We start from the raw sequence: 16,642 nt of genomic DNA on the forward strand, positions 1-16,642 counted from the left end.
AGATGATGAGGGAAGTAGGATTATCTGCACTCTTCACTGAATATAATTATGGTTCATACTATGAAAAGGCTGAGTTTTCATTTCTTCCAAGTTATTTTATTACGCTGTACTCTATCCAGCTTTACTAGAAATTTTAAAATGAGCACATGATGCAGCCCTGATCATAAAAACCTTTCATAAAGTAGGTAAACATAAGAGAAACACAACTGAAATCAAGGGTTTTGTTTAATTAAAACATGAATTTGACATTCAGCTGGCTACTACTGCACTATGGTGACTGCACTCTTTTGATTTGGGTCCATCAGTCCTGTGGAGCAACACAGTGGCCAACAGTGGGACGTAAAGTTCCCACTGCGCTGCTCCCAGATGTTAATGCAACTGTGACGGCATGAATATGAAAGATTCCTGGAACAATGAAATGTCAAACAAACATATCCACTCATTTCTGTGGAAATTAGCACCTTCAACTGAAAAAAAAACAACAACACAAGTGAATCTGATAATTGAACAGGGATATTTCTTGTTTGATTTAATCAGTGCTCAACAACCTTATCATCAGTTCACCAACAGGTGAGACACACGGAGCACGAAAACAGTGACGTTATTGCCGTCTCTGCCAGGCTTCACATCTCCTGGCGTTGCTTGACGTTCCTTTTTTTAGCTCATCGCTGTTAATTGGTGAGTGCGAACACACCGCGGAGTGAGCGTCTCAAGGAGGAATGTGCTATCACACCTCGTGCCATCACATTACATTCGAATGACAACTTCTCGACCTCTGCTATGCACACAAATGCACACTTGAACTGCTTCACAAGTTGCTGACGCAAACCTAGGAGAATACATTTCCTTGTAATGAGTGGATGAAGAAAAAAAACTTATGAAGAAAAGTTTACTTCCAGAGAAAAAAGTAAATTAGGATGCAGTTTACTTGAAGAATTTGGAGATTCTTATCAGGCGACAGGAGTAATTTGTTAATTATTTAAATATTGTGCCCGCATTTAACTATACACCTGAAACCAGCTTAAAAGCCCGAGATTTTAATAATTCATGACGGCTAACATCTGCTGTCAGTACAAGCTCTACTTGTGAGCACAGACATCATTACTCTGTCAAAGTAAATCGCAACTATGACAGAGTTTTGCTTTATAAACCCAGCGGGACTATGGATGAAAGAATAAAACTAAAACATGGGGCCAATTATGTCTGATAAGCCAGAAAGGAAGTGTGAAACGTAGATGTACTCTGCACGATTAATATCTCCAGGTTGCATATAACAGGCAATGAAAGTCTCTGGAGTTGGAACGTTAAATGAAAATATGAAACTAAAGACAGAGAAAACAGCCTGTGCTTTTGTTGCAAAGTGATCTGTGCTGCTGGTGTAAAAATATAAACTCTGAGTCATTTGACAAACTCTGTGCAGGCCGCTTCAGGAACCTTTCTTTGTCAAATATCATAGTGAACGAATTAAATAAATTAGATAAACGTTGACTTTGTCAGCTGACTTTATTTGTTGAGACACATCTACAAATTATTTTTACTTATATCCAAAAATGGCCACCATAGTCAACTTGTGTAAATCTAAAACTCTTTTCTATACCATCAACTGCACTCCTTTTGGAGAAACTAATATTTTTAACCACAATATGTTATATGTAAGTCATAAATTAGTAAAGTCTTGAAGCCGTACAGATTCCTGAAAGCAGCTGCAACCAATATTCAAATTTGTCAAGATTTGCAAAGTGAGATTTAGCAAAAACATAATTACAAAAATTAGGTGAACATCTAAATGATTTGCTTGATACCATAAAAGAGATATCAGACCTACCAGGCTGGTAAAGCAGATCACCACCGCAGAAAGAAACCTTGATAATTACGATGAGACTCCCTATCTCTGTAATCAGTCGGGTATTGTGCAGCAGGACAAAAAAAAAGCACAAAAATAAATGAAAAATTTAAAATACTGGTGGTGGGAGGTGCTTTCATGTTCTGAGGAACGTAGGGAGTTTATGCACATCAGCGGTGCTTTATTTGTTTCTAAATGCTTTGTTTCCTCTCAGAAGCTTAAGCAAATAGTGTGGCGGATCTGGCTGCCTCATAGTGTGAGGTCAGATTTTCTGATTTGACTTAATGTCATGAAAAAAACTCGGTAGGAGACAAGAATTATAAGCCAGAAAAAGCCCAGACACCGATTTGTTTTATACTCATTCATTACCATTTTGATCCTTTTAACCAAAGTAACTACAAGTAACAAATAACAGAAGAGAAAAGATCACTAAAGGGGCAGTATTATGGAAAATCAACTTTGAGTTTTCTATCTTGTTATAATGTTATTCCATCATCAAAAACAAAGATGTTTGAGAAATCTTTTAATCTCCATGGCAACCATTCAGCTGTGGTTGGACCTAGCTCCGCCTCCAAGGACCAAGCTCCTCCTCAGAACTGGAGTTTAAAAGCTTCCCAGCTTCCCTTCTCCTACGACTCCCTCACACAGCTCCTTCAGACTAGCCAGCAGGACTTAGCAAACACCTGGAGGAACCACAGAGCTCGTTATAAGAGCTACTTCTCAGTGAAAAGCTGGTATAAACGTCGCTAAAGAGTTGACAGAGGAGCCATGTTGGGATGACTTCATGAAGGCGGAGTTTTAGAAAGAGCAGGAGTTCTTAAACAGACAGAGACCCAATTTCAAGGCGTTGAATTACTTGATTGGCCCTTTAAGATTAAAAGTTAAAAATCATTTCAAAATGGAACAAGATAAAACGAGCTAAATTCAAGTAGCAAATTCATTTAATCTGGGGAAATTTCTCTCTCAAAAACCTAAATTTACTGAATTTCAATTTGAGGAAATTCAGTAAATTTCACTCTCAATGCTTACACTGGACCCATCAAAACTATTATCCTGCAGTCAGATTTAATGCATTTTGCACTAACATATAAACTGAAATCCAACCTTTATCTTAGCGCAAAATAAACCCAAACAATTTTGAATGTAGTAGTAGAATTTCAGGCACAAAATCACAGAGGAAATATTGTATTCTGCAACTAAATTGAAAACATATACTAGTATCTCCAGTATGACTGTTTCTGTATCCAGATCTATTTTGTGTGCAACAAAATGTCTGTTTTCCGTTTCAAGTTTGAGATACCGCCACGCCGCCTGAGGTTACCTTGGCCTCAATGGCGGCTTCGGTGCAGGCCTGCAGCATGGTGAGGTGGTGGGCGAACACCAGGAACTTCAGCTGCTCTGCCTCCAGCACCATCTTAATGTAGTCCTTCACAGCTCCCGCCTGACCGCACATGCACACAGAAATAGACACGGATGAAAGAGAGACACTGAATCCATCACTCCGCCGCTCCACCACACAGCGGCAAGATCAGTAAAGAAGTCAATTAATCACCGCTGCATCCTTTCTGTGTGATCGATTCGCTATTGAATGCTGGGGATCCTGACTTTAAAAGCAGCAAGCAAACGCGGCGACCTGGGCGCATTTGTCAGCTCACAGATAGCGAGAGCAAATCAATGGCTCGCAACTTGGCAATATGATTGGTGTGTGTGTGGGCTCTTCTTGATTAAGGCGACGATAGGTACGTAAAAATCCACATATTGACGTGTGATTGATTGGAGAAACAAGAAGTTTCATTACTAAATTGAGGGTTTTGTATTTCAGCTGAAGTTTCAGCGCCATATTTGTTGACACTTCTGGTAAAAATGCGTAAAAATCCTTGAAATAAATCAGTTTCACACTTGACAAAATGCAATATTTACTGGTTTTACTGTGTGGTGTCTTTTATGACAATAACAAATTTTGCTGGACGATAAATTGTCCCACAATGTATTGCAATAAACGATAATATTATTGTTTTCAGATCATTTCCAAGTAATATAATAGCAATACTGACATTCTCAAAGCTAAATTTTAAATTCCAATGAACATTTAAACACTGGAACTGGAAGACATTTGAAATAACCACAATAAACTAAGAAAACAACAAATAAAAAGAATAATGAAGTCTCTGTAAACAAAGGGATAGTTGAGACCACATCAGTTTTGGTAGAAAGAGAGAGAAAAGAGAAAAACAACAACTCAAGCAAATGAAAATTATTGAGTTTCTTTTAATTTACAATGCGATTGACTTTGAACTGCCTTGTTGCTGAGATGTACTAAGATATTAATCTTACCCATTATGATAGTGCTCTACTCTTGGGACCTTGTTGCCAAGGTTACACAACGTAACATCTGTCTGAAAATAAAAAAGTAGCTGCAAACAGCAATAAGGAATGTGCTGCAGTCGCTCAAAGAAATTTACTGTCTTATTTCTTCTTTCTAGAATGGCATGTTCTCTTATTTTGCTCATTTTGAGGCATCACGTCATATTCATGATCCAGGGATTGCAATTAAATTGATTTTGCATCAACTATTATGTACTCCAATCACTATAGCGCTGATGTTCTCAAGTTAATGGTTGGAATGTTCTGGATTTTTCAGAGTATTTTTAAGGTTTTTATTCATCTTTAACCAGGCTGCCAGTAAATGTGGAGAACATATCAGAAAAATCAAGTTGACTGGGCTTATATTTAAGCAGAAATAATGGGACTGCATTTGGAACATTTTCAGATTTTATTTTTTTTAGAATAAAAAAAATAATAAAAAGTTGGGTCCTGTTAGCTGTCAAAGTGTCAACTGCAGTGCAAAATTAATGTGGCGAGTGTCTTGAATGCGTCACTCCTAACTTATTGGCTCTTTTCTTCCTTATGTAACACTTTCCCTTTTTTTTGTCTCTGTTGGTTTTTGTTTTATTTATGAAGCAAAGCAGCAACAATGCATGAGAAAAGATCAGAGCCCAAATTTAACAGCCTATTGCTGGTTTCTTGTTTTGAAGTTCTTGACCTTGATTGACAGTGTGAAGCTAACAATCACCTCCCCTAACTCAAAAAAGGAGCCAAAAAGCGAGGGAGTTAACTGTGCCTTGCAGATATCCGTATCTATAATGTCGGCGTGTGTGTGTGTGGCCGTCATGGAGCATCCGGACTCGGCTCATTTAGGAGCCCCCGGGCTCACCGGGGCGACCGAGAATAGCACCAACTAGTGAGGAAATATTGAGGTTTGACTTGAGTCTAACAGAGCCCTTACGAGGCGCTTTTCGCCTCTGTGGTGTGAATCCAGCTCCTAAAATCTCCCCCCACAAACCTGACAACCTCCGCAGCCGTCACACCTGCTCTGGAGGGAGAACCTCAGCTGATAATTAGCCGATGCGCCCGATAATGAATCTGTCCGCCAGGCCCACCAACCCTGTTCTGATCAGAGGGGTCCTCATTACTGACGGCTTGGCTTCGCCCGTTTCCTTCCGCCGAGTTTAATTAGTGCATAAACTTCTCGGCTGTCTGAAGCGGACCCGTTATCTTTCGCTTTAAAGTCCAGCTTCAGAGCTGTCCTCTCTGGGTAATTGGGAGCAGATGCTTGGCGGGTAAAGCAACAAAAATACCCCAAAGGCGTTTGGCAGCTCTGTCGTCTGGCGGTGCTGGGAGGCAGGCAGGGCCCGCGATGCTCCTCAGAGCGACATACATGTTAGAACTTATCACACCACTCCACCCTCCCAATGATCCAAAAAAAGGAAGCACTATTGTGTTTTTTTGTTTGTTTTATTCCCCCTCTAAAGTACCAAAAGTGTGTTGGACTCTGAAAGGAAATGAGATTGGTCTGGGAGTATTGGCTTTGAGGTGGATGTAATGAAAGGAAGTCCAGACTTAGGCTAAACTAAGCAGAAATCCAATCAGTAAACAACACCAAGTACAAAAAAAAAAAAGAAGGATCCAAGCTTGGAGGCAGGCGGAGCGAGCGGCGTGTCAATGATTGCATTTGGTAGTTATCTCCGGTCTTTGTTAACCTCGGGGCAACGCTCCTCGTGGCTGAGGGACTTTGGCTAATTGAGAGGAATGCCAGCCCTCGAACACGGGCAGATGGCGGTTTATTCACCTACAAATACAAGAGACGGCGGAGACGCCTGTTCTCGGAGCTCCCGTGATTAGCGAGGGAGGGGGGGGAGTGGATCAGACGGCGAAGGCTTTATTACGGCAAAAATGTTTCCTCTAAATGTAAATGAACGTTGGATTCCAGCAGCTCTGACCCCGGCATCCTTCCTGCAGGATGCGTCCAGCCACCTTCCCACAGCGCTCATTCTCCCTCTCATTAAAAAACAACAAAAAAAGAAAAAAAAAGGCATCTCTGCTAAACTGAGAGCCGACCGGGTTTCCATGGCAACAGCATCACAGCGATCCTATTTTAGTGCGGTGTGTAACTTTGATATAAGGTGTAATCATGCCAGGCTGGACGCGGCGAAATAATGCCGCGGTTATAACTCCCCTACTTTGTCTAAGTGCTTTCGCTGGTCACCATTAGGCTCTGTTACCATGGCGATGCTTTCCCATGAGATCTCCCGTGAGCACACAGCCGAGCGTGCCGAGAATGATGCCGCGCCATCCGTTCACCGCGTCAAGTCAAACAGCGCCTGAAGATGTCGTAACGTTTTGGATTTTTAACTTTCTGTTTCCTCTTTAATGTTCTCTAAAAAACAACTCAGAGGTTTTAATAAACAGGTGAACTTTATTTACTAATTAAAACGGCTCTGAAGCTAGTTTGTTGCTCTGGATTTTGTTTACTGATAGCTAAAAAGTTAGTTACATTGACCCTAATGCATTAATTATAAATATTAGCTCTACTAATGCTAAAACAAAACACTAACAAGGTATTTAGCAGAAGCTAAATGCTAACAAGCTAACTTCAACTCAAGTTCTATCTACTTTAACTACGTCAATAACCAAAACTTTAACATCAATGTCAAACTTACAAAACAGTAAATCAGGGATATCTGGAAATGTAGAGGAAACTAAAAGCGCTAAATGTTTTTAAAGTTAGCTAAACAAAAATTAGCACATTAGAGGAAGTGGAAACATTCCACTGGATGTAACAAATTAAAAGAGGGTGAATACAAACGTAACTTTACTTGTAACAAATGTTTTAAACAATCCACCATTTTCTTCATGTACACAACTATAAGTTTAGTGATTTTACCATAAATATACAAAGAACTTTGTGGTTCAAGTGTGAAAAAATTTACCAAAATAAAACTTTGAGGAATTAAAAACTATTTTCAGACAAAACACTTAAAAGGGACAGCTAGCTAGTTTCAGGACTGTATGAACAGTGTTTCAGAGTTTTACATTTCATAAGTAACATTATATTACATCTCTTTTTTCATCATTTCTTCTAGCTTCAGTTCTGTGGTAATAATTCAGTGCTCAGGTACAGACTAATGCACTGAAAAGATGTTTACATGTCTAATCTATATTTTATAATTTAATTTAGCAAGATTTTTACACATCAGACAACACAATTAGCTAAATTTACTTCAGTGTATTTCACTCCGCCATTGTAATTCTCTGACCAGAGCAGAAGTTGTGCTTGACATCAATGTTGTTTTGAGTTAGCAGAGATAATCTTTAATTAGAAATCACTGCTTTGCATTAAAATGTCACATTTAAGGATGATTTTTCTGGATTAGTCAGAATTTCATGATGAGAGGTTTTAGTTGCAGTGAAGAATGTTACTACCCAGATGATAAAAGAGCTGCTAAAAGTGTTTTCGCCACCAGTGCAGCGTTTCCTCTGACTTTTTGATAGCTTTCAGACAAATAAAGAGTAAACCCAACTTTATCAACTATTTACTGGAATGGAGGAATAGGGACATTTGAAGCAGCTGGTCTCCCATTACCTTGGCAATAGCTGTTTGTTTGTACATCTGTGTAACCAGACTCATGACCTCTGTGAAGGGGTTTTCCGTAGCGGCGACCCTCGACCCCAGTCCCTTCATCAGCCTCTCCCACTCGGCGAAGCAGGCCGAGGCCTCCTGCATGCAAGGAGAGCACAAAGACGGTGAGGCTGTGTCCTTTAATCCTTCATCCACCCTCCTCTTCTCTCTTGTTCTCGCCTGTTATTGAGATATAAAGGGCAAAACAATTAATGGTGCTGCTGGGTGTCCTACTTTTTTCCTGGAAGAGATAGAAAGAAATAGAGAGAGAGATGGAGAATTCCCAAGGATGCTTCCCCCCTCCGACTGGGCTGCTGTGTTAGGTGGGTCATGAGCGTCTCCCAATTATAGCCGCCTTGTGACAAGCCGGGGTCGAAGATGGAGAAGCAGCCCAGCCGCTACAATAAATCAAAAGCCGCCTCGCCCGCTCTCAAGGTGATTGGCGAGGAGTATTTAAGGCGGGAGCGAAGATCGCAGTGGGGAAGGCTGCCTGTGAAGAGCAGCATATGTTTCCGTCCGTTCATAAACAAAACACGCTGAGGTAATCCGAGTTTGTTTTACCGGGTCGTAGCTCGAACTGGTAGAAAACCTTGTTTGACGGCGGTTTTCCCAACCTTTTCCTCAAACTTCAATGTGCTTAATACAAGTTAGTGATATAGTACAAGTATGCTGTGTATTTGTTTCAACATCTTCCTATTTTTAGATAAAAAATGGATGGGAGTCCACCTGAATCTGAATTAATATGAGTTACAACATTTAATTTCCCTTTGGGATCAATAAAGTATGTTTGAATTTGAATTTAATTTATTGCACTAGATTTTGTTTCAAAGGTATCAGAGTGAAAGGGGTAGGCATAAAAATGTGCCACACTTTTCAGATTTAAATTTATTTATCTTTTTCCTGACGTCTCACAACTGGTCTACAACAAATTTGTGCCAAGTTCAGTGCCTGTCAAAAAGTAACGGTATTTTATTACATACACTTTTTGCTTTTATTTTAATTTCATAGTAAATAAGCCCACAAACATCAGCAACATTTCCTCAAAACTCAGACTTAAGCATAGAAATTCTTTAAACTAAACAATCATATTTTAGTTTTGTTGATGAACAAAGGAAAAACTTTCTTTCTAGACTAAAATTTAAAACAATGAACTCAATCAAAAACTTATTAACAGAATGAATTTCTTTTAACCCTTTGAGTTTTAAATCTCCGCCTGGATATTTTTGCTTGTATGAAGTTCTTAAAATGTCTTGTGAGTAAATATATTTGCCCATTTATCCATAACAACTGGAACTTTCTGGCAAGTTATTTCTGTAATTTACCGTCTATTAAAAGAGTGCCCCTCGGATTAATTTCACTTCCTGCTATGGTGGAAGTGAAATTACCGTAATAACCCGATATTCCTTTCAGAAACCGCTGGAATTTTTCAGATGGCGCAAAGTGTCGCGGAGTTATGGTACTGCAAATTTGTATGGAACATGACCGATACATTCGGACTAGAGGGATTAATAAAGCAAAACAAGTGAGACCTTTTTATATTTCAGATCAACAATGATTTATAAAAAACTTTACACAAACTGTGTTTCATTCATTTTTTTTTACTAAACAGTAAAAATTTATTTTCTTTTTCTTTGTTATGTTCTTTATATAAAACTCAAATGAGATTTTTATGAATATGAACTACATTCAAGTATTAGAAAATTAAGATTTTTTTTTAGAAACAAGATTGAGTTATTAAGCAGGAGACGTATTAGATCTAACATGCATCAATTATGCAACCGTGCATTAATTTACTGTAATTTGCATTAGTAAAGTAATTTTTTCCCTCAATTTTCTCTTTGAAAGTTACAAAATCCCACAGCTTGATGATTAATATAATGCAACAGGAAGAAGAAGCTTTCTCAGAGCGCTGCATATCAAATGACGCAACGCTGTGAAGCATTTGGAAGCCAGAGGTGAACCTTGCCTGATTAGGAACACATAAAAGGAGGTCAAAGGTGAAGCAAAAGAAAATGAGAAAAGTAGTAAAGCTTAATAACAACAGGACACACACACATATATATATATATATATATATATATAGCAGAGGCATATTTGTGTTTACTGAATTGGTATGTCAAGGATGAATGTTAAATAGCATCCTTGATGTTTGTCTGTGCGCGCACAGCCTCTTCTCTGTGTTTATTTCCTATTAAAACTACATTCAAGCATTCACACATTCTATATAATTTGCCTGTTTGAAAAAATAAACACAAAAAAAAGCCACCATAGTGGGAAAGCACTCCACCCGCGATGATATTCACCAGGCTAACGCTGACTAAAGGCCAGAGCTGAAAACGTAAAGGGCAGCAGGGGCATAAAAAGTGTCTGGCGGTGGAAGATAAAAGCCATCATTAGGGAGTAAAATGAGACAGGAGGAATAAACAGGCGGTGAGTGGCCCTGGCATTCGGTATATATTGTCAGTTAGCTAAACTATGCTTCAAAGGATAGCTTGTTTGGATGAAAATAATGTCCTCCCTGTGTTTTATGTTTCATATATTGTGCAGATTTCGCTGCTCTCTGGAAGCACAATAGTGCTGGATTTGGCCTCTTCACGCTTTCATTTCCTATCTCCTGAAACCGCTCCACTTAGCCGCTTTAGGATGCATTCTTTTATCCTAAATGAACAAATATGATCCATCAAATAGATATAAAAGCAAAAAAGAAAAAGCCAGTGGAGAAATTCAAGCACCAACAACAAGGCGCAACATGAACTTTCCCTGCTCTAATTGTTGTTGCTATGTAGCAACACAAACCACTTCTAGCTCCCAATTAAAGCGTCCCTTAACATTTAGGGAGAATGGGATAAAACCCCGCATCATCACTTTTCCGAGCAACCTCCTCATTGTGGTGTCACTCCCGGCTCCGAACGTTAATTACTGCTGAAAAAGCACCTCCACTGTTTCCCCCTCACCTGCTGATATGATATAAAATATAACAAAAGCTGCCCGGTGGACGTCGGCATTGTTATTGTTTCCCAACGGGGGCCTGAACCAACAGAACATCGGAGCCCGGAGGTCGAGGTTGCATTAGCATCCAAACGTGGATTCAGACAAAACGCGGCGCAGCGTGGGAGGCGGGAAACCAGCAGCCGCAACTTTAGGGGAAGCTAAAAGAGATACAAACGCCCACGCATGAGGAGTGACATTTACTCTACAAATACTCTGATATCCTCTTTGTGATGGAGGAGCAGAAGGAGGCTCAGGCTGAAAGAGAGACGTCATAAATCTTAAGACGGAGGCAGAAACTTTTTAAAGTATGAACAAGCGAGAACAATTTATTTCATTTCGTGTGATAGATGCCGCACCTAACAGTAGATCTATCAAAGTTATGTCAAACCGAGCACCTTGGCAGCCTCCTTGGGCAGGTCAAAGGGGATCCGTTGACGGATTTTCGGAGGCAGCTGACTCAGAACTTCTGCTTTAAGTCGACGGATCATGATCTGGCTCAGCCGCTGGTGCAGCTCCTCTAGGTTGGAGGCGCCACGACAGTCCCACTGCCTGCGAGGCCCAAAATATCTAAAGAGAGACATTGAAAGGGTATTTATATTCTAAACCTTGTACTTGTATCACTTTAGTTGCACATTTTGTCAGTTTTTATCCACAAACTTTAGTAGAGTATGACAAGGAAGTGCAAGGAAAATTATACAATTAGTAAACAGCTGGATTTAGAAGTGCAATTTTCCCCAAAGATTCTCGATTGGGTTTACCGTATTTTCTGGACTATAAGTCACACTTTTTTTGTAGTTTGACTATTCTTGCATTTTATAGAGGGTTTTCACACCTCATAGTCCGGTAGATTTGTTGCATTTTCACTTGGTATAGTTCACTTTCGCACAGTACTGTGTCAAACGATCCAAAACATTTCAAAAACCTGTTCCCCCCCTCACCTGTGGGGGCGCTGCAACAAGAACTAATGAAGGAAACGACACAAAAACCTCTAAAGAAGACATTTTCTAATTCATAAAATGTAAACAAAAATGGAGATTTTAGCGTTTGTAGGATTTGTCTTTGATAAAAAACTACAAGACATTTTTCACGCTAAAGCTAGACTCTCACATTTGTTTTGGTTGTATTTACCCAGAATGCCCTGCGTTATAGTCCACATCCTGCATCTCTGGTCTGCATGGTATCCACATATACATTCCAACTGTGCGTTTTGCAACATCTTTGCACGCAGATCTCATATAACCTTAGTTTTTATGTTTGAAAAAAATGTTTTAATTCACAATAAGGAACTGCTTTGTGTTGGTCTATCTCAGTAGATCCTTAAATATGCTGAAGTTTGTGGTTAAATACTTCTGCAAAGCCTGTGGACACTTTTAAATGTTCCCTCTCGAGAGCTGACCAGCACACTGATTAACTGCTGAGCTGCTCTGCTGAAGCCTCCCAGTTTTCACCTAAGGATACTCCGCAAAGCCAAAAACTAAAAACTATTTTGTTTGATTCCTAAGCCGAGGGGTTCGTCACAGAACTCACCATCACATTTTAACAATTTATCAGCCAAATGATTTGTTAGAATTTGAATTGTTAGCACTGGCTGTCCACACAAAAGGCTGGTTATTTGCCATGCTGGCTGAAAGAGTGGACGAGCCTCACATGGAGCTGCCAAAAGTACTTGGTTCACACTTCAGTGATTAAAGTTTTTGTTGTTGAAAGGTGCAAAACTACTCCTTCTAAAATGTGTTGTTTAAAGCCGGCAAGTTCATGAAGTGACGCCGCTTCTCCGCCCCAAAGATTGCTCTAGTTTCTCACTCCGACTTCGCTTTCATGAGTGGTACCGCTCGGTGTCCTCCTCTGTGTCTGTCTCAGAACGGCATTCCCCAGCCGTCATATACAAAGTGTTACCACTGATGGCCCTCCGTTCCGTCCCTGACCGAGTCGATAACTTTGATGGACGTCCAAAGCGATGCGTTTGTTCACACATGTAACTGATCGTCACCGGCTATGAGGACTCGGCACCAGCTGGCATCGGACGCCTGGCTTCACTGGTGGCCTGGTTCCTACAACAATCCCTTAAATGAGCAGCAAATCCACTCCACTCTGAGACACAGCCCACCTTACCTCCAAAACACAGCTAGAGGAAGGTGAGGATCTACTAAAACTTTGCTAAAATGTTTTCTAAACCAGAAATAAAGACTGAATGAAAAAATCCTTCACTAAAACAGGTAAAAGAAAACAATAATTACACTTTCGTTTTTAGGAGTTCATAACAAAAGCATATCTGGACATTGTCTGAAGTTGAAGCTAGCAGGATTTGCTAACTATTGTCCTAACTAAGTCACATAATTACAGTGTTAACAGGCCAAGATTATAGATGGAAAATGGGGCAGTCGGCAGGTGACACAATGGTCCCATACTGACAAAGAATACAAATTTTATGTAGGACAATTCTGGGTAAAAAGTGGCACCCATAGCGATTCTTGATGAGTTTTTTACAGTGAAAAACTCATCCAGCTAGCTTAGCCCATATGGTTCTTATGTCTGCTAAACAAATTGGATCCAAAATAAAATCCTTTTAGAGTCCAGGACCAATTAATACCAACTCAGCCTGAGAAAAGTCCATAATGGACCCCCCATTTGTATGCTAGCTGGAGGATGCTAACTGCTATTAGCAATACAAGCTAATAACTGCAATTGTCACTTTGTTTCATCCGTTTAAACTAAACATGAGATGAAGATGTTCACAAAAACAAAGTGCCCCAATGAGTTAATGAAATAAAAATTATAAAACAAAAACTTTCACAATTTTTTTTATAAGAATGGCAGCCATGTTGGATTTGAGACAACGAATCTCCAAATTTCCCCGACTTCAGGAAATTTCAGTTAATTTTTTCCAGATCAGAACTTGAAAATGAAACAGTGACACAAACAGGCAAACAATGAACTAATAATGACACAGTTTAGATATTTAAGGTTAAAATACAACTTTACTTTGAAGAACTGTGAAAGTTCTTATAAGAAAGTAATAGATTGAAATGAATTTACTAGAAGAAGTCGAAAACATAATCAAGGCACGGACTTTCATTTTAAAAGAGCGCTGCTAAATGTGTTAGCTTAAAGCACAGAAATGAGTTTCTAGTGATTTACAAATGGCTGCAGGCTTTCAGGAAACCACACATATCATACCTGGCACAATTAAAGAATATGAAGACATTTGGAAAATGTCACCTGTAATGGGCGTTGCAGTATTTCTTGGTGTAGTCTGTCCACGTTCCAAACCTCTTGGGATAGAGGGCATCAATCTGCATAAAAAGCTGTGGAAAAAAAACACAGGAGGTGATAAATTTTCAATATAACTTCACGCCAAACCAAAAGTTAATGTGAATAAGTTCACAGGTGTGAGAGAGAGGGAAACAGAGCTTTGTCTCATGTGGAAAAGATGGGCTTAATAATGAATTAGGGTCCTTGTGACACGATTGCAGGGCTGAATGATAAGAGGGAAACATGCTTTATTCAATAATATTGTTTAATACTGAGATTTAAGAGAATACATATTTAAAATTTTCACTTATTTAGCTTTTTAAAACATTTTATTTACAAAAGTGAATAGCCTCAAACGCATAAAAAATGTCATTTAATGTCTTTATAACTCAGTGAAGAAAGTTTGGCTCACTTTTTTAATAATATTGTTTTAGTTATATGTTTGTTTCTTTATTTGCACTCATTGGCAGTTGCACAGGGTGGGTTGAAAAAGGTTGGCGCATGAGCATCAACTAACTTATTTTGAGACTAAATTATGATTAGCTAAACATGTCACCATCCGTAATGGCAAAACTTTCTCACATCGGTTCGTGTGACAAATATAGATTTGCAAAAATAAGTTGAACTGCCGGATTTTAAGGGCAACAGCCATTTTGTTTTACCCTGCTAACTTGCTATCAGTCTTAAATGTTAATAATTAGTGAATAATCTTTCATTCAGTAAAATTATAACCTTCAATATAATGTTATTTATATCCCTTACTACCCTGTTAGTTGTGTACAGTTTTCCTTCCACCTAACTTTCCATTACAGCACTCTGAAAAGCCAGATTTCAGTAAAAATCTTCCCTATGACTTTGTAGAGCATTATAAAACATTTATGCCCTATGCGACAATATAAATGAGCCCTAATGATGTAAATTAACAGAATTAAAAAACTAAAATATATCATGTGTGGAAGGAATTTATAAAATTAATGAGACTTTTCAGTTAAATTACTGCATTTATTAGTGGTTTCAATCAGTTAATCACTTTAAAATCAACCAGGCAGGCCAAACTAGATGTTGAATTTAGTCAATTAATGCTGTAGCAGAAAAATATTCTGTGATTCTTCAGCAAATCTTAAGCGGTAGACGGAGCATCTACATCCCAGCTGGCACCAGAGTCCCCAGAAAGAGTTAGAGTCAGAGCAAGCGCTCCTACATCTCGCCAATTTCCAGCGTTTCTGAAATAATGACGGGTAATCTTCAGCAAGGTGAGCTGAATAAGCAGCCGCAGCGCCGAGCGGCTGTTCTAAATTCAGCACTTGTTCAACAGCAGTTTTGCATTTTTCTCCCCCTCACAAAAGTTGATTTAATGGGGTGGGAGGAATGAGGGCACATCACGAACGGTGCAACATGCCCTGAGCGTTGTGCGAGCGCCATGTCAGGCCCACGGTGAGTAATGATGGCAGCGAGGAGACTGGCACCCAGGCAGGGAGAGGGCTTATCGGGTTTATGCTGCGGATGATAAAATGTTATATTGGGCTCTAGTGGCACAGGGAGAGATGATATCTAAAAACTAACCGCACCACTGCAGGCGCGTGGCGGCAGAGACAGGTTGGCGTTCGTCACATGCAGCCAATAATACCCCGACTGCAGATGTCTAACAAGAAGTTACTTCACTTTGCAATAAATTAGACGCTTGAATTCATCGGTTAATTATTGTAAAGTTTTTCCTAAAGAGAGTGAAATAATAATATTCCTGTTTCACATGAAAAATAGTCGCCAAAATCAGCGCTAAATATTTAATTGAACAGCTGATTATTAACTCCTTTTAATCTTTTTCTTAACAGTCAAAGATTCACTCTTTGTTAGCGTTACCAATACTATTCCACTGAGGAAACAAAGATATTAAAGTACATTACTCAGGTGGTGGTGGCAGTATCATGTCGTTATAATGCTATAGAGAGTCGCTACAACATAATTTATATCTCATTAAAACCAAAATATGTTCCTGTTTAAACAAGAAAGACAAAAAAACAATAAAACAACACAAATGGATGTTTGATTGTCGTCTAGAGAAAACAGAGTCAGAGGAAGCCGCGTTACGCTTTTTTCAAGAAATCATAATCTCATTATAATGACATATAAAACTTAATATAACTAAAAACTTTCTCAGGATAACGTTTATTTCCTCACTCTCACAAATAAACACAATTTTTTCTTATATAATGACTAAAATTTGCCATATTTTTGAATAAATGTTTGATAGCAGCCTGCTTTTTGTTTTTAACATGATTGAAGCAGCAGCTGGCTAAAGTTAGAAGAAATGTAAATATGAAAATGTTCAAATATTTGTCATTATTTGTATATTGGCCGCCCTTCGAGTTCATCTTATTTATGTATCTTATATAGATCAAGCAATCAATCAAATTTTATTTGTATAGCATATTTCTGCAGCAAGGCATTTCAAAGTGCTTGACATCATATCAAACACAGAAACACAATGCAATATAGAATCAACAATCAAAATACGACATTAAGTCCATTTCAATCAATAAATTTGGAATTGATTACGTTTCAAATACAATCCTAAACTGGTGGGTTTTTAGATAAGA

General features: G+C 38.9%; 1 protein-coding gene across 2 annotated transcripts in view; it reads right to left on the reverse strand.

Moving 5' to 3' along the window:
* zranb3 (zinc finger RANBP2-type containing 3) overlaps positions 1 to 16,642 on the reverse strand; it is a 96,388-nt gene that overhangs the window by 59,117 nt on the left and 20,629 nt on the right. For both annotated transcript variants that reach the window (XM_005810203.2, XM_023329221.1), the window contains exons 6-9: positions 14,013 to 14,098; positions 11,189 to 11,360; positions 7,767 to 7,901; positions 3,165 to 3,284 (exon numbers count right to left, since the gene is read on the reverse strand). In XM_005810203.2, coding sequence (XP_005810260.1) covers positions 3,165 to 3,284; positions 7,767 to 7,901; positions 11,189 to 11,360; positions 14,013 to 14,098 — 513 coding nt within the window. The remainder of the gene's footprint in view (positions 1 to 3,164; positions 3,285 to 7,766; positions 7,902 to 11,188; positions 11,361 to 14,012; positions 14,099 to 16,642) is intronic.

This window comes from Xiphophorus maculatus, chromosome 24, assembly GCF_002775205.1.
Source record: "Xiphophorus maculatus strain JP 163 A chromosome 24, X_maculatus-5.0-male, whole genome shotgun sequence".
NCBI lineage: Eukaryota > Metazoa > Chordata > Actinopteri > Cyprinodontiformes > Poeciliidae > Xiphophorus > Xiphophorus maculatus.